Consider the following 23,136-nt stretch of genomic DNA (forward strand, 5'->3'; position numbering starts at 1 on the left):
TTAATTTTATTATTAATACGGTATACTAAATAAATTAATAAAATAATTTATATAATATAATACTAACTTAAGTAATAAAGTAATAGTAATACTCTCTCTCTCTCTCTCTCTCTCTCTCTCTCTCTCTTTCTCTCTCTCTCTCTTGTCCTCTGTGTTACAGAAATCCAGATGACATTTATGATAATTCATCGCTTTAATTGTGACATAATGCAGTGTTTAGCGTGTGTATGTTGGATTAATTAACGTGAATGATTTGACATTTAGAGTCCAGAACTTGGAAGCGGATACGGCAGTAGCGGCTACGACACACAGCGTTGAAGCGAGTTCTCTGATTACAGACACGGGCAGCGCGCTGCCCAGACACCGTGCCCGCTGTAACCGTAAACCAGGGAATGGTACCAGTATTCGTGGCTATTTCGGGGCCACGTCGGCGCTACAATTTGAACGAGTGTCTCCTTCCGCTTGACCCGAAAGCATCTTTATTCGCTTGCAAAAATTTACACGATGGTCATTCGTGGAGAAAGCGAAATATCAAAAAACACGCCTTCGGATACACATGCGGTGCATTATGCCATCAATCCATCGAGATTTTTGCGAATAATTCATAACTCCGGGATGTAATAATAACAGTTACTTTCATCAAAATCAATACACGTTCGCCAATACATGATACACGAACAAAATGGTATCGAATGTAAATTAATTAAAAAGAAAAATGAATGAATTTTAATGCACTATAAAATATATTTAACGCAAGTTAAATGTTTGAAATCATCTTGTACATCACCTCATAACGTAATACAATCAACGCGAAATAGAAAGTATTCATATTCATACAATAAAATCATGAATAACGTATTCAATATTATCTGCGTACCGTATAAAATCGAATATTCCAAAGGATCGAATGTCTAAATTATATAACTCATGAATTTTAGAATAAGAACAGAAATTTGATTACCTATTGAGGTAGAGAAAAGTTGCTGTTACTTAAAATATTGTTTCTTTTTTTTTTTTAAAGAAACATGTTACCATTTGCTTGTATTATATAATATCATCGGTTCAAAAAATCTGTTTTGACAGCATTTCGAGCCTTCGAGTAATTATTGAGGCGGCAGACGTCACAATCGTCGAAGTTAGCCAGTTGGACGCCATGTCGAAAGTACCTTAGGGCGTACCGGGTGTACGAAGGGCGAGGTAAAGTAGCGCCACCCTCTTTGTGTCACCGACGAGTCTCGGCTTTTCAGAAGGAGTCAATATTGGCGCAGCCACCCCTGTCTCTAACCCTTACCGACCACCCCCGCGGCCGTTACCGCCCTCTCGACGCCGATTCTCCCATCTGTCTCATTCTACATCCGGCGAAAGTACAGTGTCCCTTCCAGAAAACTTGCTACTTGGATTATTTTTAACCCTCTTGTCTGCGAATCGATATTCGCGGTTAATCAACCGTCGAATCGATTAAACAAAATTATCCCGCTAAAATTTGATGAAGTGTATGTAGAAAATGTATGAAAGCGCGAACTTATTTTCCGTCTTGAAGATCAAGAATGTAGATATTATATGTATATATGTGTGTATATATATATATATATATAAAATAAATGTTATATATTTAACCAGAATATCTATGCGCTCGAAAATTATTATGAAATATTAAAAGATATTATTGTATTAAAACGCGAGTAAGACGGATCAATCGAAATTAATAAAGGAATATAAAAAATTTTTCTTTATTTATTAATCTCGATTGATCCGTCTTATTCGCATTTTATTAAATTTTGCACAACGTTGCGTAAGTAAAATAATGATTGAAAATTTAATATTTAATATTCATAAAAGGTTTAATAAAAGATACACGTATTGTTCAATCAGGTGAAAAATATGTTAGCAATATTAAACATTAAAATCGTAATTGCGTATCACATTTCATTTTTATTCCATATTATTGCGTAACTTCACAAAAAGTTCAGCATTGTATTTTTACACTATTACGCAGTAAATCCATCGAGTACTGAAATTCAATCTTTTTATCTCAACTTGATGATGATTATTATTATAATAATATAAAATACTTTTAAAAGTTTCGTCCTAAAAATATCTTTTATGCACAGAAATTTTTAATTTAATTTTTAAGTTGTCTAACTTTTTATTATAACAATAAAGCCAGTATATTATAGCCAGAATTTACCAACATAATTATGACGGTCGTAAATGAGAAATTTCAATATTTTTGAAAAATATAATTGTTAAATATTACTACCTACGCTTATTAATTATACTTCTTTGTTCTATTTAAATATATATTTGACATTGAAGAAAAATATATTTATGTTTATCAATACATTTGCTTTATAACATATTGAAATTTTTACATTTTAATAAATCCGAGTAATGTCGAAGATTTTTGTATATTAGATAAATGCTTTAAAAAATAATTATTCATTAATAATAATATTTAAAATAACAATTTATTTAGGAAATTAAATAATTATAAAACTAAACAGTTTTTTTATATATATATATTTATATAAGAAAGAATCACGGTTTGTTGCAAAGATATTCCAAAAAGATGTATGAAAGATTTATCAGATAGATTTAATTTGGGTAATTGAATTTATCAAAACTTTTCAGTCTTACATTTAGGGCTCTATTCTGTAATTCTTAACAGTGTTATTAGTGAATGATTATAATCATTAATAAAGATTCTTTTTTTTATTCTATAACAACAAAATAGCGACAACAAAAATGTCGTATACTCAATAATAATTCAACTATTGTTTACGATAATTTTATTTTTATTACCAATAAGTTTATTAATGAATAATAACAGTCATAGAAAAGAGAAAGTTCGTTTGATAATACTATATTGTAAGGATTACAAAAATAAGATCTTTAGTATTGTAATTATTCCGATTAGTTTTTTCATAACCTTTGTACATGGCTAACAGTTGTCACTTCTGAAATATACGCAGCTTGTGTGTGATCTATTATATCGCCCTTCTTTGTTCATGCGTAGAATTTTACGATGGTGATACGGATTACGATGGCGGATCATCGAGTCCAGTTCGTAGAAAACGTCAGAAGAACCGCACACGTCGCCCGATAAAACGTCGCCACAAACAAACGCGGTGAGCAGCCGAGTGCGTATTTTTCGCTTATGCGGCGCGAATAAAACGTCCGTCCCTAATCTAATCTAATCTAAAGTGGACAATCTCTGACGGCCGACAAATGAGAGAGACGTTAATCTTACTGCCAGTAGTTTCCAAGCGATGATCATGGAGCGTGTTTAGAGTTTAGTCATTAATCTAGAATAAGTGCAGAGTACCTTTCATGTAGAATGTTTCCTGACTTAATAATTTATCAATCTTACTGTTGCGTAAACAAAAAGCTCGAGTTTTAAAAAAATTTAATAAATTAAAAATCTATTCCTTGAGTTTTTTGTGTTTATACAAAATTAATTATTTAATTTAATTTAATTTAATGTATGTATACATGTATAAAAATTATTGAATAACGCCGGAAGGAACTGAACTTCCCTCCGCAATGAAAAGAAGGGAAGTAGTTGAGTTATATTAAGTTACATGAAAGTTATATTAATTTGTACAATTGTACAACATTAATCGCGATAATATTAATCTGTCTGACCGATATAGCAACATAAATTTAAAATTTCATGAAATTTCTATATTTTATAATGCGATTGATCGATCGAATCGAGGTCAACGCCGACAGGAGCCATCGATTGAATCGGTCCGGGAGAGACGACTTAAATTTTAACAACAAATCGATCACATGGGATAAGATTGTCGGCCGACTGGAAATAACGTCCCTACTATATGTCCTTTCCCTCCATTTTTCTCTCCGCGCTGTCGGATGAAGGGGGCGAACGAGAACGAAGGCGAGGGCGAGAGCGAGGGTGAGGGTTCGAGGGTTGGTACATTAGCAATGTTTTGTTGACACTGGAGAACAACGTCGAAGCCATTACTGGCTTCTGCCAGCGTGATATAGCCCTTCGATCCATCGAGCAAGCCGGCGAACGGCAAACTCGCTATAAGAGAGATGGTCTCTTTTTATCATCGAGACGTCATTGTTATAAAACTGTTGTTTGCATTTTTATAGCGTTTTCCACTATATAGGAAAACTGGTGCAATTCAATGCAAATCAATTTACACATTTTCATTATTAATAAATAATTTAACCCTTTCACAGATTCTTTTTTATGTGTTCTTGTCACGATAGCTCCATATCAATAAAATTAAATTATTTATTAATATATGCATGTTTAGAGTTTACCCATTAATCCGGAATAAGCGCAGAATTCGTATCCTTTCATGTAGAATGTTTCCTAACTTGATAACTTACCAATCTTACTGTTATGTAAACATAAAAAGCTTTTTAAAAGAAAGTTTTAAAATTAATAAATTAAATTTAATTAAATTAATTAAATTTAAAATTATTCCTCGAGCTTTTTTTGTTTACACAAAATAAATATGTAAACCGATTTGCGCTCAATTGCAGCAGTACTGCACTAGTTTTTCCAATGGAAAAGGTTAACAATAATTTTCACATTTAGAGATCTATATTTTCAATGTATTTCAAAACTTTTGAAAACTTTGGCATTGCTTGAATTATGATGATTGATTTTTGCAATTTATAATTCTCATTTAGAAATCAGAAATGGAAGTAAAATTATTTTTATAAATGCCAGCCAAGCTTCTTTCTGCTTCAAATATCTTCTCGTTTTAACTTAACGTTTAATCACTTTTTTGATATGGCAACCAGTTTTTTTCCAATGCTTTTCTAATATACTTTCTCCATTGCTTTTATATAACTTTTTATTAATCAAAATATTTGCTTAGTTAGGTATATTTCTTAATGTCTAGCATTTCGATTAAATAATTTTTTATAATATATTCATTTTTATATAAAAGTTGTATGTAGAATTGAGCATTGGCTATACCAATGACTGTACTAATGTATTGTTCTCATGAGCGTGTAATGTTCTTATCAGATTAGAAATGGAAATGATTGAGATTGATCAACTGAAAATTGATCAATCAAAGCAAAGTTGACTCAAGATTGATTTTCTTTTTTCCGATTGAAATTCCAATTCAATCTCAATATCAATCTTTGTAGATAGTCTTGATGTGGGCTTGAGAATTAAATATCGATAAGATTTTCGGCCTAAAAATCATTTGACTAAAGAATAATAAATTCGAAATATGATAAGTTGAAGAGCGATTATGAGATGTCCATACTTTAGTTTTTATTTATTTCTGCGGCGTCACGAGATGTTGCTCTCTTAGCCCTTAGCTCATCGCTCGTAAAGCTAAGTCCCTTCAGGGATCGTTGCATCGTGACTCTAACTGCGGGACTAGCACAACGATAATAAAGACGTTTTAAGCGCCATATACAAGCGCGGCCGCTCTCGCAGAGAGAAAGTGAGAGAGCAAAAAAAAATATACAGCGCGACCAGTGCGTGCAGTCGGGAGTTTATTTTTGACTGTGAAGAGAATGGGAGGCACAATGCACTCGCGGATGCACCAGCGTCCATATTTCCGTCTCTTCTCGCCACCTTTCTGTGGCTCTATTGTTTGTCGTTTTGACAATGATCGAAATCGACGCGTTTTAAGTGTTGTACATATACAACGGTACGTACAAAAAAGGATCGCAGCGCGAAACGTGCAGCATTTATTTTTCAAGCCGAGCGATAGAATCAATATTTGAAAAAAAAGAGCCGACTGACCGACTGTTTTTCAAATCTTCGAGTGCAACATGATGCTGCCGAAAATGCTGTAACTGTAGCGTTTTTTTTTATATCCATCATGAAACCATATCATTGACTGCATTCAGAAAAAGTAACTTTACAATTGTTACAAGATTCTAATATGATTGTCATTTATACATTTAGATTTAGTGAAGAATGGAGGACAAGAACGAATCATATTAAAGAAGCAACAATTGTAAAAGTGCTTTTTTCATTCCGAAGGAACACATTCCGAAAGAACACACAAAATCAACAAAAAATTAAAATAATTTTATCTTGATTTTTAATATTAATAGACAAATTTTATAATTTAAAAAATTATTATTTTGATTTTGTCTTGACTTGTGTTCCTTGTGTTATGCTAGTCGATCTCTCGTTTACGAGGAAAACTCGTGAAACCTAATCTGTATATTAATCAGTAAGTAGCTAGGTGGTAACATGAGGTGCTTAGAGAGCAATCCTCAAAAATTGTATATTTATATTTATATTTTTCAATAATATATATAGAATTAAATATACATTATGTACCCATTTAAAGAACATTTTGATTGAAGTATCTAAAAATTTAACTAAATATAGATATTACAATTGGCCCATTAAAATAATTACGCAAGAATTTCAAGTATGACGCTGCAAGAAAGTTTTTCAGCCAAAAAATCTTTTTTTTCGTATTTATTTTTGAGATAAAGGAATGTAAAAATAATAAACTTTAAAACTTTTAGACAATATTTTTCATTTTCCTTTTTCAGAGAGAAAGAGAGAGAGAGAGAAAGAAAATAAAATTTTTAAAATAATTGTGCAAAGGATATATTGGCCACATGAGCCATTAAAGATTAGGAAAAAAGTGCGATAATTTATTTATATTACTGTCTAAATTCTTTGGAAGAATCTGACTTTAAAGAATGAAAATTTTGCCATTTTAAAAAAAAATGATAGAATTTTCAATCTTTAAGAATAGGATTCCAATCCAAAGAATTTAAAAAGTACGTACAAAATTCTGATTGTGCATTGTATATATAGCTTCTTAAAATAGGGATTGTAACCTGCGATTTCCTATTTGCGAGCTATATAAACACGTACGTCATTGCCATATCTTTCTCCATTGTCAGATATTATCTATTATATTATTTTTAGCCTAACGGCCGAAGTGATCATCCGGCGGACTAAAGTAGCGCCGAAGGCTCTTCTCCTTCACGCTGCAACGCGACACCGTACGCACCGTCGGAAAATTTCGAGAAGCAACAGGGATGCGCATGGATTATCCGGCGCCGTCGCCAACATCTTAATCAGCATCACCGCGCGTTATCTCACGTTTGGACGATACACGCACGTTCCGTTGTCATCGGACACTGAGTACTGAGAACAGCGTTTCCGTTATCGTCGGCAGTGATGCAATTGCAACGACGTTTCGCCGTTGACACACTGCATCGTCATCGTGCTTTGTGCGTTCTCAAAGTGCAACGGATGCACTTTGGCACAGTTGGAGTGGATGCTGACGACTTTGTATCTCTAATACATGCTCGCCGTGAATCGACCAGTGCAAATAATCTAACGCTGATTATGGTCGAAGAAGTTCTCTCCCTCTCTCTTATCGGAGTCAGTCCTGATTTTTCGGTATGCAAAACAATCGTGGCATACAGCACGACTTTTTATCTCGTTCGAGTCTCATTGTTTAAAGTTTGTTATGGCAGGAAGAGAGAGGGAAAGAGAAAGAGAGAAAGAGTGGCCCATGAGGACTAAGCTTATACGGGTATTATGGGTGTTTCGAGAATCCACTGTGTTTAGATCGACCTTATCTTTCGCGCGATTTGAAGCTTATATACTTCCGCTCAGTTATGCGCTCTGTGTCGATAATTATGGCCAACCGATATCAATTAATTCAGCCGTTTACAACTCGAGAGAACGCATAATCGTTATCTTTCTACATAAATTGCTACGTAGACATCGTAATCGTGCATGATAAACCACTTGTAAAAAGAGCGAAAAATAAAAATTGGATTACGAATTAATGTTGGTAATATTGCTACAATATTATTATTATAATTATTATCGTCATTATATAGTTATTATCGAATATATTATATTTCATTTTTTTTTAATTTCCATTACATGATACATTTCATATCTAACGTTAATTATTCTCTATCAATTAACGCTTGATAGTAAATGCGTTAAACGCTGTGTATAAATAATTCATTATCGAAATTCATTTTGCTCTTTTTTGGACGGCCTGTATTTTATTGAGTGTGCGCATTATATCTTATCGAAACGAGATAGTTAAATCGTTCGATAACAGCTCCCGGAGGAGGACTATAGTCCCTATATTTGACGTTTTTTGTCGGTTACAGACGCCCACGAGACGCCCCTGTCCCCAGAGAATCGTCGGGACGCCGCCCCTGCATACGCGAAATATTCACTTAATTTTCGACTATGTTCTCATTAAATAACTACATAATTGTGATCGTAATTCTCGAACACGTATTATTTTTTTCGTTATTACAAACATTACTATAAATAGAATCAAATTTTTTTATTGTCAATTTATTATGGGAATCAAAAGAATCTATGTATTTAACTCGATACAATATTAGATGAAAATATGTAGCACAAGTATTATAAGTTTATTAAATTTCTCTGTCTTCTCAAATAATTTAGGAATTTAAGTCGTACAAATACATAAAAATTTTAGAATATTTTAAATTAAATTTGATTATTCAAATTATATATCAAATTATATAGATTGGCATAAAATCATTTAAAAATTTTATATTATGATGCAACAATTATGAAACTAATATATTATATTTATCTGTAATATCTGAGATTTGTTGTTGTACAGTCTTTTAGGGTTACAGTGTAAAGATTTGAAATGTCAATAATTCGAAGTATTGACTTCTTATTTTTTAGTGACCTTATTTCAGAGTACTTAATTACATTAATTAAAAAAAATAGACTGGTTGCCAAAATCTGTTTTCTACTCAATTAAAAATTTTAACTACATCTTTAATTATTAAATATCACTGCTATTTGAATATTAAAATATTAATTCAATTCTAAATATCGATTCTAGGCAAAAAATTATACATACATATGTATGAGACATTAAATGAGATGTACTGCTCGAAAAACATGAGAGTTTATTCGGAAAATCTCTTTTATGTCTTTATTAGATAATAAAAATCTGTCTGTTATTAAAAAATTTCTCGATCTTACATTCGATAAATCAGAATAATTTTGAGTTGAGTAAATATATTTTACTTTGTTGTAAAAAATCTATTGTGTTATGAACTGTAAATTTTTTTTTGAAATAATATTTTTCTATATAGTTTTTTCATTATTATGATTCATTATTATGATTTATTAACTATAATAGATATCAGGATTTATCTTTTTAATTTTTTGCGATTAAACTTTTTATAAATTAAGCTTAAATACTACTAGAAAAATTATTTATTCTCATAAAAACTATAAAAAAGATCATTTTTGTAAAAGTTTATTTTGTATTGCTATTTTGTCAACATTTTTTTCAATTTTATAGATTAAATCGATAAAAATTTTATTTTTTAAAAATTCGATTTGTTATAAAAATTTGATGTTTGTATTATTAAATCGCAATAAAATAAAAAAGATTTTTCTTTAAGTACTGATCTCTATTATTTTTTTTAATAAATAAATATTTTTATTCCACATTAAATTGTCTTCTTAAATGTGTAAAGAAACTATTATAAAAATAAATTTGTTCATATTCATTATCATAATTTGTAAGTGATTTCCTGCATTTGTATATATTTTTATACGTTCAAAGATTTCTTCTCAATGTTTTAAAATTTATCAATGTTATCATTATTCTCGGCTAATATGAACATAAAATCCATCGTCATCTATTAAACAAAATATGTTTTCTACTAACATTATATATTAATAGAAGCGTCAGCAGAGTATCTTTATCGAAGGATGTATGGATCCGGTCGATCCATGCAAATCGTGAACGCATTTTCTCGTAAGGGAAGGAAGTGGGAAGCACTATTATGGCAGGACCAGTACACACATGTCACGGGGAACGTATCGAATTTCTTATGGCTTCTGTATATTCCCATGGCAGGAGGTCAGAGATGCGTGCATGTCTACGAGGTATTCGCGAATTAACGTTCGCTCCAAAGTGGCTTCGAGGATCAAGAATGATGATTTATATCGGTATCTAATATCATCTAATATAATCGTTGAGTTTAACTTCAATTTTCGAGAATATAAAATCCATTTTCGCGTATCTATACATCAACAAAATTTGAATTCAATAAAGTTCAACTCCATAATAAGAGGCGTACTTTATTAAATCATTTTCGTTAAAATCGAATGCTTCGCGGAAATATAATAGATCCGTAAAAAAAACAAGTGTATGTTTATAATTCGCAACAAGTTTGCACAAATTAAATAGCCCAACAAATGAGACTGGAGTGAAATGAATTGGAATGGATTCAGATTTTTAAAAATATTGATTCACGAATGTTAAAATGAATACTTTTCAATCCTAAATGTATTTCTATTCATTTATAGGAATTGCACATCTTTATGCCTTTCAATCTAAAAATAATATTAGCTTTTTCTGTGCATTATGAATATTGTTCAATTCAAAATTTTGAATAGGAAATGCAGTTTTTCAATCCAATTGCATCCAAATGAATCCAATTGAATTCAAAAAAAATATTCGCTATTTAAAATACGCATTCAGATAGAAAAACATTTCAATACATTTTAATCCATTCTCGTTTGCTAGGAGATCCTGAGATTGATATGAGAAAATTTATTAATTCCAAATAAAATTCGTATCAAAGAATTTATGATCACCCTATAAGCATCATGACGATAGATCTTACAGACTTATCCGATGACTTTGCGGATACGTGTGTATGGCATCATTCGTCGCATATTAATTACAGGAAATCCCGCAAAGAACCTCTGCTTCCGAACCTCCAATCATCTAATATAATCGCAGGAATATCTGTTCAATTGCATTCGTGTATGATTTCGCGAACATTAATCTTCAAATTGTTATAATGAATTATTCTAAATCAATTCTTATAGTTCAAAATTTTTAGCAATTATACACTGAAAAAAGAGATTTAGTTGGAGCAATTAATTGAAATTCTGATTCAAAATAAAAAATTGTTCTCAATGTAATGTTAAGTTATGATTGTCTTATCAATACTATACTTTAATTCATTACAATAATTATAGGCTAGTATTTATAATTGATTTTTATATTTAAGATCGCCTTAGGTACAATCTTAAGATTTCATGAACTAATCAGAGGTCATTTTAACATCTTAAGATATTACTTAAAACGGTCTTGAAATAAGAATAGATTACGAATACCAGTCATAATTTGCTTTACAATTTAATGCTTTTAGAAAGAGAAGCACATAAACGCTGATATTATTAAAAACAAATAATAAATTTTATTAATGGAGACAAGAATGTATAGTATTTACGATATATAACGATCAGAAGTTTCTCTTGCAATGAATTTATATCCGATTCAATTTATTAATCGGCCGACTGAGACAGAGAAACGTGGCACACTTTTGATCATCGTAATGACTCGTCATCATTTCGTCGCAACGCGACGCGACGTGCTAAGTTTCGCGGAAGAATTCGCGGGAGATTGGCTCTGTCAATGGCCCAGATGGCCCAGCTGGTACTTATTTATTTATTATTCGCTCGTTCGCTCACTCGGCAAAGGAAAGGACGGCCGTATATACGAATATGCATGCGACACGATGCTCTCGCTACGCGGTGGAAGGCATCACATTACGGACATAGTTATGGGGCCTCCGCTCGTTTCTAAAATCGGATGTAGAGCAACGACCTTCCAAACAACACGGGACTCCTACGAGTTGATCACTTCTATCCGCGAGAGACGAAAATTCCACCACCGTCAATTGTATATCTGTACTGTCGGATGTAGAAATATCGTCGAATATTGTTTACTTGACAAAGTATTTAATGAGACAGTTACGTTATATGAACTTTATCGTTCGTCATTTATTAAATTTTAGAAATTATGTTAGTTTTGCATCATTAATATCTTGAGTTATTAGCTGTTAATGTTCTTCTATTATATGTGTATAATTTATTTCATCTACGTACTTAATAAAATATTTCAACGAAGATAATTTAATATAATTTAGTATTAAGAAAATGTAAAAGTATAATAGAGAAAACTCGAGAAAACTCCTATTTCCAATTGATCCAATTTGACGCCTGTAATATTTCTTCGACATTGGATTGCTTATTTTTTTAACGCCTTTAAATCTTCACTTTTTCATTTTTTTCGGATAGTTAAACTTTGATGTAAATTATTGTATACTTCTGTCTGTCTAGAATCTAGAAATATTTTTCAGAATGAAACACTCCTAGCTTTCAATTCTATCGAGGCGAGAAAATAAGAATTTAATTTGTGTAATTAACTAAGCAGAAACAGTCTTTATTGTCAAAGACTCACCTATGCTCGGCAGCACGATCTCTCTGTCTCCTGTTTTTGAACCAATTACTGACTTGCGTGGTGGTAAGGCCGGTGCTCTCCGCTAATTCTCGCTTTTCGCGCGGCGACGGATACGGATTGTTGGCGTACCAATCCCTCAGAACGCTCCTGGACTTCTCTTTGAAGCAATAAGACGTCTCCTCGCCATCCCAGATTGTGCGCGGTAGCGGAAACTTACGACGCACTCGGTACTTTCCTGCAAATAAAAAGACAAATCCCTCTATAAGTGAGGATATTAATTTAACATTTTGTTTTTTCAAAGAAAATAAGAACGCAATTTTAAAAGCGTTACTATTACAGTACTGTCAGAAATTAGAATACCATCGCTAAAGTCTACCTGTATCTTTAAATACACATTTTGACGGCTCCAAGATAAACACACTTCGGTACTCTGCGAGTGAAAATTTTCACCGCGAACACGGATTCGCGACGCTGTGAAAAACGGAAGAGGAAGCAGCGGCGTGTTACGGCACTCCGATTCTCTCAACGCGCACACAGAAGCATGCTTTGTTTCTAGCTTCTCTTTTTTGAAGACGGATTTGGTTTCTGGGCCGAGTGCAACGACGGCGACGTCGTCGGTTTCACGCGCGACGCGCACCGCTTGCGAATTGAGCGGGTAAAATAGGGCCAAGTCTATACTGCTCATTAGCTGAGTGTGATAATAACTTTGTCCGTTCTTTTGACCGTTATGTCAAAACCGTTGCGGCGTGCGTTTCGCGCATTGTTTATTTATAATTGCCATACGTAATAAACGTCCTAAACTCGAAAATAAATGTGACGCGCACGCGGTTCGCATCGCATTAAAACAAGATTTTAATGCTGCACTAATATATTGTTCAAGTTTAATTCGCAAAGTAATATCTTATATCGAGAATTGGATAAATTATTCATAAATTATCATATGTAGTGAGTTATTATAAATTTCAGAAATTTCTTTAAAAAAAAATTTATATACGATGACATTTTTGCAATATTTATACTTCATTTTAAAGTAAAACATATACATGTATCTCGAGAATAATAATAAGGATCACATCTTGAGAATACCATATTAAGGATCATTAATTTAATGAGATGTGTGACATAGTTTCGTGTCCACTCGGATTTTCTGATTTTTAATGAAGAAAGTTAATCATTGTCGGCAAAGCACTACTCCACTTTCAATGGCTTTTTGCTTTATGTGAATGTTCTATGATAAATTAAATTTATTTATTTTTAGAGAGCAATTATTTACGGTGCTAGATATATTAAACATACTATTTTTCTCTATGTTCTTCAATTATCTTTTCACCAATCAATATTGACTAGTATTTAAGTAAGGATTTGAAATTCAATTTATATTTTTTTTCAAACCCTACAAGGATATTTTGTTAAACTTAATAAATATTGATACAAAACGAGAAATACTTATTTAATAAAACAATTGAAATCAATACAAAGCAAATTAGCAATTAACAATCGTCATTAAAAAAAATATTATATTGAATTTGCACAGAAAAATAATCTCTACTTATCATTTTACTTACATGTATAATACAAAAAAAAAACCATTAAAAATTGTTACTAACCAACTGCGCCGAGGGGCCTTCCGCGCAGCCTTTCGGCTTCGATGTAGTGGGCCTTGAGCCAGAGAGCCTGCAACTTCGGATGATTGTTCGGATTGAAGGTGTGACTCTCCAGGATCCTGTAGAGCTCCTTAAATTGGCCCCGATGGAAGGCAACGATCGCCTTGGCCTTGAGCACGCTCTCGTGCCGGTGCAACCTGGTGCATGCCGGCAGAGACCATAAAAATCGGCTGAGCCTCTCCACGGAGCCTGCCTGCTGAAGAACCTGGACATTCGACACCATCGCCTTGAAGACGATAGACAGGGGGGGCACACTGTTAGTCGGCAAAACTCATCCCGGGTCTCCTCTTATTCTAGTGTATCTTGTATATGTCTCATATTCACCTCTTTTAGCTGATCGTTTCGTTCAAGGAAGATGAGTTGGACAACTACCAGTGATTAACAGGTTGGTCGGAACATTTTCGTGTAAAGAATTGCGAGAATTAGGATGGGAATGAAAGATTACAAAAATTGACTATTAAAGCTATTATAAATAATCTGTTTTTATGAAAAATCCGGGAAAAATTAACTTTAACAAGGAAAAATTAAATTTAGATTAATTCTCTTGTATTTACAATTTTCAAATCGAGAAAATTAAGCTAAATTTAATTTTCTTCAATTTTTAACAAAATACAAGCTGTATTGTTACATTTAATTTAATTATTCACAAAGTGCAAGTAAAAAAATTATAAAAGGACATAAAATAGAATGCTCTCTATGATAAATAATCTAAAATTAAATGAAGGAGCTAAAAAGTATTTACAAAGTCAAACAATGTGTGTGTGTGTGTGTGTGTGTGTGATTCGAATTAATCATTGATTGAATCGTTTAAATATATATATATATATATATATATATATGATTCTTAAATGGAAAAATGTTAACTTTTATAAAAACTTGAATATTTAATTTAATTTAATTTGAATATAATTTGGATATAAAAGTCTCTCAGTTACTGTTATTTTATCAAAACTCCTTTAAGAAAAACGAAGTGACGCAGCTTTAGATAAAACTTTAGATATTTTTGAAATTTTTTCTCTTTTCTTTAATAGAAATATATTATAATAACTATTTAAGTTAAATCTTGGATAATTCTGTGTATTCATATAGTATTTTTGACAAAAAATTAGTGTGGAGATCTATTATTTGTTACACACGCCCAATTATTTCTTTTTTCCTCAATAAAATCAGTTTAAAATCATATCTGTTTAGAATCATATCAATAAAGATGAAAAATTGATCTTGACTTTGTGAATATTTTCTTAGGAAAATTATTATCTTCCTTAAAAAAGAGAAATTTTTGGATTATAAAATCTAATTAAAACTTGTAAAAAACTGGATGAGATTAAATATTACATGGGGATAAGGATTCAGAAATTTGAAGAGGAATGATTCAGAATATACCTTCTATACCGATATATTAACGAATTTCAATTAAATTTTTGCGAGCAAGCAGAAATGAGTCTCGTGTCTTGGAACGATTAAAATAGTCTCATACACGATTTCGTGAATTTCTCGAAATATCTCAAATATTTTACAACAGTCGGTGATCTCTTATGTTAAGATATCAGAATCTATAATCATAAGAGAAAATTCTATTTATTCAGTTTGTGCATTTCTATTAAAAACATGAACATATCACGCAATAATGCGAAGCTGCGAAATTGCGAAAATTTTGATAATAAAATAACCAAATTAAAATATAAAAATTCATAAAACTGTTTAGCATAGTTTTAATAAATAATATACTTTTAATAAAATATCATTTGAGATCAAGACAAAATCTGATAATTACTAATATATAAAATTACACTCGACATATCCGTGACGTTTAACATTCGTATAATTTCTCGAAATGACCGTTAATGAACTTAAACGATCGCGTAACATGATCCTAAGTGGAACTATACATCAATTTTATTTCGTCATATACTTCAGTTCGTTTTATCGGTACGAAACATGTTATCCCTTGCGTGTTTCTCTCGTTGATAATTAACCACCGAGGATTCCGTTTGAGAAATGAGCTATCTATAATATTTGCCGGTGTCCGCATATGTCTGCTGCTTTGCATCACTGACGTTTACTCGATATATCACGCGTCATATATTGCCAGTCTAGATATCACCGTATTACGTATCTTTAATTTACATATAACTGATTTGCTAAAAGCATGGTACTATTTGTAAAATCGATACACATACAAACTTTATTACAATACAAAATTTATATACTTGTAAATAGGCGTTTGACCTTAATTGTCACTTTCTTGATATAAGCATAAATGCAAAGAATATTAGGACTATATTCATTTTTATATCTTCTTTGCTATATGTTTCAATAATTATAATAATTTCAAATTCAATTTTATATATATTAATTTAAATTCATGAATCTTATATGTTCGAAGAAAATTAATATCGCAGAGAGAGAATCTCTCGAAATTTCCTTTTAGCGTACAAAATTAATTGCTGCGAAAGTACCGGCACGAAATTAAGACGTTGCCGATCATATGAAAACGGGTGTCTGATGATCGCTTAATTAGCAATATGAGCTCTGTACACCTGTCATCTTTGTCTGCTCGCTGTCGTCGCCGGATGTCGCCGAATTTTCCGCAATATGGCCGATTAATCTTGCCGCGTGGCATAATGAGGAATGAATGTCATGTCATCCAAACGAAGAGAAATGTACGACATAGATCTCAAGAACGGATTAACTGTCAACGATGAAGATGCTGATTAGAAAGATCATATATGAGTTAATCCTTTTTCTCTTTTAGAATTAAACAACACAAAAATTCAATCCGTAATGATAATAATTTTTGGTACATTAATACGTTTAAAAATCGAATAAATATAAATATAAAAATCGTATAAAAAAAGAAATCAAAATTTAAGAAAATTGTTTCACTTTCTCCATTTGAAGTTTAATGAATAATAATAATAATATTTAAATCTTATCATCAACGGACGAATTATATTTAAATCTCATCAATACGTATCAATCTAAAAAATACATGTATAATTAATAATTAATAATTTTATTTAATGATCGATGTAGACATTAAAGTTAAAATTAAGATTAAAAATGACTGAATCTGAAATTATAGTATAATTCAATTCGGATTGATTTAAACTGGGATTGAAAGTCGATGTTCTAGAATAATTTAATCAGATTTAGGAAGAAATCATTCAGTCCTATCATTTCTCCTTTTCTCGAGTACAGGATCGATTTCATGCGATTCGACAAGAAATGGATCGGCCGACACCCGGTAAAACGTCGATTTCGTTTATGCTTTGAAAAGGGAACTATCATGGGCACCTCGAATGATACAAGACAACTAGCGCCCACGTGTCACAGAGTATGGCAACAATATATCACAATATTTTGAAAAATACAAATCAATATGCGCTAGCGACTCCAATGTCGCGGATTACTCATGTATAATCGTAGGGCCCTTAGCGTTCTTCAAAGTCCAATCGCAGAATTTGAGCGCCATAATTGTCTGTGTGACGTGGGCAAGGAGTTAAAGTCTAGCCGCATAATTATAGCGCTGGTACAGGGGTATGCACGTGCAAGAAAGAACGCGTCGTGCAACGATGCAATCTGCGGCCGATCACTTCCGCATTTGGCAAACCCATCTTTTCGCATACTCGTTATCTTATACGCGCTACGACCGCCACACGATTCAATCGTTCATGAATATTTTCATCATCTACGGCGTAAAATATAGAAATTAACTCTTAATATTCACATGGCGAGTACACCTACGCGATACAAATAAAAAAAATTAAATAGACAACGCAGCAACACAAAAATTTAAAAGGCATCATCCAAGGGAAATCGAAAGGCTAGAGACGTATTTTAAATATATTTAGATATTTACGTCACTTGGACTAAAAAGTATATCGCAATTAACCTTTTTTGCGATACATTATATTTTTAATGATCTCGTATCTATTTTCTCGTCTGCAATATTTTATATTTTTCGATTTAAATCCAAATATTTACGAGCTAATTTATTGGATTCGTAAGCAAATACTTATTTTACTATTGTTTACTTATTTTAATTTTCAGTTTTATTGATAAAAATGATATGTTAAATGAATCGTTTGTCAATTAAATTCGAGACTGTATGCCGCATGAGTGCAACTCGATGCAGTAAAGAATCATTGAAAATTTTGCCAAACGCGGAAAGAATCGCCTATTTTCTCTCTCTCGCTCTTTTTCTCGAACAGGACGAGTTAACATGTGGGATGTTCGATATGAGAGACGTAAACGTCGCACGCAAAACAATTTACGGTTACAGTAAAATCGTGCAGATTCTATTAAGCGTGTGACATGCAAGCGAATCTTGGCGCATAACGCTGCACATTACGTCGGCGACGTAACGACCGTCGTCGCGGCAGCAATTTCATCATCGGGAATCCACGTAGATTCTCGCTATTTCCACACTTTACAACGATAATCAACACGATGATGATTGGAAAAGAAGCAATTTATTCCAATTTGCGACATTTAAATAAACTTGCACGCGACAAGAGATTCTCGTGATGTTTATCGCAATTAATGATAGAATCTAATGATGTCACATTTCGACGAGATAAAAATCGACCGGTATTATTTGCCGAGGAAAGTGCAGCGATTGCTAGCCAATCATCAGCGATCATTGTTATAAGCTGTGCGTCGCGAATATTGCGCATAGATTTCTGGCAATCTTATAATATATTTTTGTTCATAGATCATATATAATAAAATTTTAAGAGCAATACTGTTTTCTATTTCTTGAAGTGCGAGTAAAGTTCAGTGCAAAACAATTGACGACAATGGGTGCGTTCAGTAGAGAAAACTAATCAGTTTGCGCTTAGTGATTCTTTAATACGATTGGTTCTTATACTTAAATTTAGAAGAACTAAAGGCAAGAATCAATTATTAAAGAATCATTAAACGCTAACTAATTAATTTTCTCTGCTGAATGAGTCATCGAGTTGCATGAAGATCAATCATACTATATAATTATATTATTGAATGTAATTTGCAATTGCGAAAAATGTTTATATCTACGTCTAGATTTTAATTGAAATGTGAATTGCATGCTTACTATAAACGCGACGCATAGCATTAAACAATTGAATGCAGCAGGCGCGTGTTATGCAGCTAGAGATCATCTAATAAGAGTCACGAAATAACGTAGAATTTCTGTATTAACATTCATTTGTCATCTGTATTAACATTTCATAGAGTGATACTTATAGAAAGTCATTTTAATTTATCAGACATTCTTTGAATATATTTTTGAAGATCAATTTTTTTCGTCATATAAATTAGTTGGAATCACAATCTAATTATCAAGTAAATAAAAATAATAATTAAATTAAGATTCAATTAAAACACTTTTAACTGCAAATTTCTTGATGCAGCTACAATGATAACTTGATTTATGCATCATCCTAAAATTACATATTATTATACTGAGAAAAATGTTTTGATTCAAATCAACAAAGACTCAACAAAAATGGCATTTGATGGGATTAAACAAAATTTCTGATTATGACGACTAGAAATTCTGTTTGGTCTCATCAAATACTATTCTTATTAAACTCTTTTGTTGGTTTAATTAAAACATTCATCATGTTTAATTGCTCGGCGAGCAGCTGCTTTGCCATCTTAAATTCGCCCATTATTAATAATTTGAGAATCAAAGCTATCACTTGAACATAATTACAAATGTGAAAGATAAGCTCCCAGTTACAAATCCCAAAAGTTAATGAGCTTTCTATGGATTATTCATTTAGTGACATAATGTTCTATATATGATAATTTTCTTTATATTCCATGAGTAACAAAGATAACAATACTGTCGATTTATTTACTAAATAAAAGGCATTCAGTAATAATTCATTACTTGAGTTTTAAGTCTTAAGCCGGAATAAATTGACCAATCATAATCGAACATGTGAGAAGACTAATCAATTATGATCAATTTCTTATGATTTGAGACTTAAAAAGCTTAGGTATTGAAGAAATCAGCTTTTTATTTTCTTCCTCTTCTCTCCATTTCTTTCTCTTTAAATCTTGTTTGTGTGACTTCATCACACTCATTTACTTAATTACCTTTCTTGCGTATTACTCAGTATGTTTTCGTGTCTCTTATCGGAGGAGCTCCATGAAACAGGCGATCACACGACTTACCTCGCAGACACACGCTACTTGATCCTGCGTGAAACCGAAACTCGGCAGCTGGCCATTACCACTGCCCCCGGCAGAGCTCGCCGGGCTATCCTGGGGGCTGTAGCTGGCCGCCCCGGTTGCGCCGGGTGTGTAAGCATTCTCCACCGAGCCGGCCGTCGTCGAGTGTCCGGTCAAAGGTGTAGGGGTGCTCTGAGGACTGTAGTCGCCGGCAGCGGTACCCAGGACATCCGCACTACCACTGCCGCCGCCGCCGGACGTCGGGCCCATCGCGCCCCCGTTACCAGCGGTGCCCCCGTAGGCCATCATGGCTGCGTCATCTCCGGGGTCCACGACGACCCCCCGCACGGTACCGCCGCCCTCCACCGTTGTGACACGATCGTCCTACCCGCTTCGCGTTTGCGACCGCGACGAACCGCGTCGCCGCTCACGGGTTCTCCGATCCGACGCTACACGAAAGGAAAACTACCCCTCACTCGCCGCTCATTTTTCAGGTTAAACCCTTCGCGGGGATCAGTGCGGATCCTTGAAACGTATTGAGAGCATCGCGCGATGCGCCCAATGATAATCCAAGATCCTTGATGCGCGATGTCGCCTGAGAGAAGCGGCTTGATTCGATATGGATTCTCGTAAGTTTAGATTGATTATATAAAAGTTTTCTTTTTAATTAAAAAAAGTTTTATGATTATAGTCTAAAAAGACACGGCGAGTCGCCAACTTAGATTAAACCACTTCAAGTTAGTCCCATAACTGACTTGTGCATGTATCAAAGGATGACAAGTGATAAAAATCCGCATAAGGCAATAATAAAGTCGCTTAATTTAAGTATTGATAATAGTTCGATACACTTATTGCGTTGCCCGTCAAAATTGATCACTAGTTTAACTAGTGCTGACTTTTAATTACCGCTAAACGCGAAATGTATCTTTCCTACGTGCACTTGATTTTCCTCAACCTCTGTTCGTGTAACGTTATCTGTCATAGTCATTGATTAAACCAATGTTCAATTAATTTAAACAATTGGGTATATAAATTTCAAATTTGCACTACGTTGAAGCTTGAAACAAGAAAACATTGAAGCTCCTTTACATTCCGTTTGACGAACTGTGCCGATGATCGTGCTGGGACGATTGTATGCCTTTCCAAGGCATTACTCATCGATCAGCAATGTTGTGCTTGAATATTCGTTCGACAGATTGATCTGCTCTCGTTCGATCGAGAATCTCGTGAAGATCCTCGCGAGTAGCGCGTGATATTTTCAACTCTCACCAGTCAATATCGGCAAACAGAAGCGGAAAAAATCCTACAAAACGAGATTCTTTTCAGTCTTGTGATCGCATCTTCGAGCCGACGGTCAGTTCGAAGTCGCGGATTCTTACTTCTTTCTGGACTTTCACGTTGGTCTGCGATCTAGCGTTAATCACGTTTCAAAAAGTAAAAAATGGCTATTCCAACATTGCTATAATCTTTTTGGATATCTTCCTTCAAACTTTTGATTTTGCTAGGATGTTGCTGCGAGCAAAGCTAATCCGAGAGTAAGATCGCAGATTCCAAGAGGAAGATCAAATCATTCCAGGCAATGATCTTCAATTCGTTTCCGACGATTCTTGTCTATCGTTTTGATACGAGCGGCTTACAACCATTCATGGAAATGCTCGTGAAACTCCCACAGTCATTATACCTTTCCCATCGAGAAACACTTCCGTCAAATTGATGCGCGATAGAGATTTTTCTATTCGTCCATCCGCGAATCACCGTCTCTTCACCGTTTCTTCCGACTCGCTGTTCTTTCTTCCTGTCTCGCTCTTACTGCCCACACACAGGTTGCATCGTGAAATCTACGGGCTCGTGTTTCCACGGGGCCAGCGATCGTATTTATAGACTGCTTGGTATACTCGCGAGCGTGCTGCTATTATTAGAGGCGCCTTAAAGAGCGTCTCTCTCGCTCTCCTTGAACCCCATCGACGCCTCTCGTCGTGATGCTCTCTCCATGAAAATGTCACCAAACTGCTCTTTCACCTTCAAATTTCCTTCTTAAACACCACTTGACAATTTAATGGCGCCTCTGAACGCAGAATAAATGCGATGCTTTTTTTCACTCTTCTTAACGAAGTATATTGGGGCGATGGAGATAATCCTTGGCTATTGCATTTTCACGTTCTTGTTATATCGTGCGTCCGACGAGCTTACAAGAATCGGCACTGATTCAAATATTAAATGACCTCTGGTACAAGCTAAGAATCTGGTCTTCGACTGCGGTGGTCTCTCAGCATCATGCCTTCGCGAAGAACGGGTGTGCCCGGAAAATTCCACCCGGACGATTTCTTCGGTCGATTCACTCGGTTAACCCCGTCATCGTTTCCAGCGAGATACTCATCACCAAAGAAACAACACCGACTATACTAGGAAGAACCGCGGCTCTTCGGCAAGAGTCCGCACCGAATTCACTTCCAATTTCACTTGCGATTTCACGCGCACCGGATCCGTCTCTCAACAGTGATTCCAATTCGGCGATCTTGATCTAAATCGCGTCTGGAGAAGCAGACCTCGTGAGGCGGCGGATCAATGAGGCCGTTCTGTCTCTCTCGCTGCCGCGCGAGAGAGAAACACTCCTCACGCGCGCATCAGAAGAGACTGGCGACGCGGCGTGTTAGCGAGGCGAACCGAGTGCGTCATGCGCGACGCGGTACGGATTGGTAAGGGGAGTGGCCAAGATGACAGCTGTGTGACGCATGGCGCTATTGGCCGCTGGGCATGGCCACAGCCACCATACCGCCGCGCCATTGGTCGCGTGCGCGCCACCAAATGAGCCTCGTTACGAACGTCCGGCACGGCGATGAGTAAGAGAGAAAGAGAAAGGGTGAAAGAAATGGAGAGGGGGGAGAGAAAGAGAGAGAGAGAGAGAGAGGAGGAGAGAGAGAGAGAGAGAGACGACGACGAGACGTAGTCGACTACTACGTACGTACGTACGACGACGTACCGTTCCCGTACGGACGGTACGTACGTTAACCGTTTTAAACCGGTTTTAAACCCGGTTT

At 34.2% G+C, this 23,136-nt stretch overlaps 1 protein-coding gene across 1 annotated transcript in view; it reads right to left on the reverse strand.

Moving 5' to 3' along the window:
• Window positions 1–20,407, reverse strand: part of LOC105620690 (homeobox protein SIX1) — a 33,035-nt gene extending 12,628 nt beyond the window's left edge. Inside the window, exons 1-3 of the mRNA XM_012202180.1 lie at window positions 20,102–20,407; window positions 13,877–14,159; window positions 12,270–12,504 (exon numbers count right to left, since the gene is read on the reverse strand). Of these exons, the coding sequence (XP_012057570.1) occupies window positions 12,270–12,504; window positions 13,877–14,159; window positions 20,102–20,407 (824 nt within the window). The remainder of the gene's footprint in view (window positions 1–12,269; window positions 12,505–13,876; window positions 14,160–20,101) is intronic.
• Between the last annotated feature and the right edge of the window lie 2,729 nt (window positions 20,408–23,136).

Source organism: Atta cephalotes (genome assembly GCF_000143395.1).
Source record: "Atta cephalotes unplaced genomic scaffold scaffold00028, whole genome shotgun sequence".
Classification (NCBI taxonomy): domain Eukaryota; kingdom Metazoa; phylum Arthropoda; class Insecta; order Hymenoptera; family Formicidae; genus Atta; species Atta cephalotes.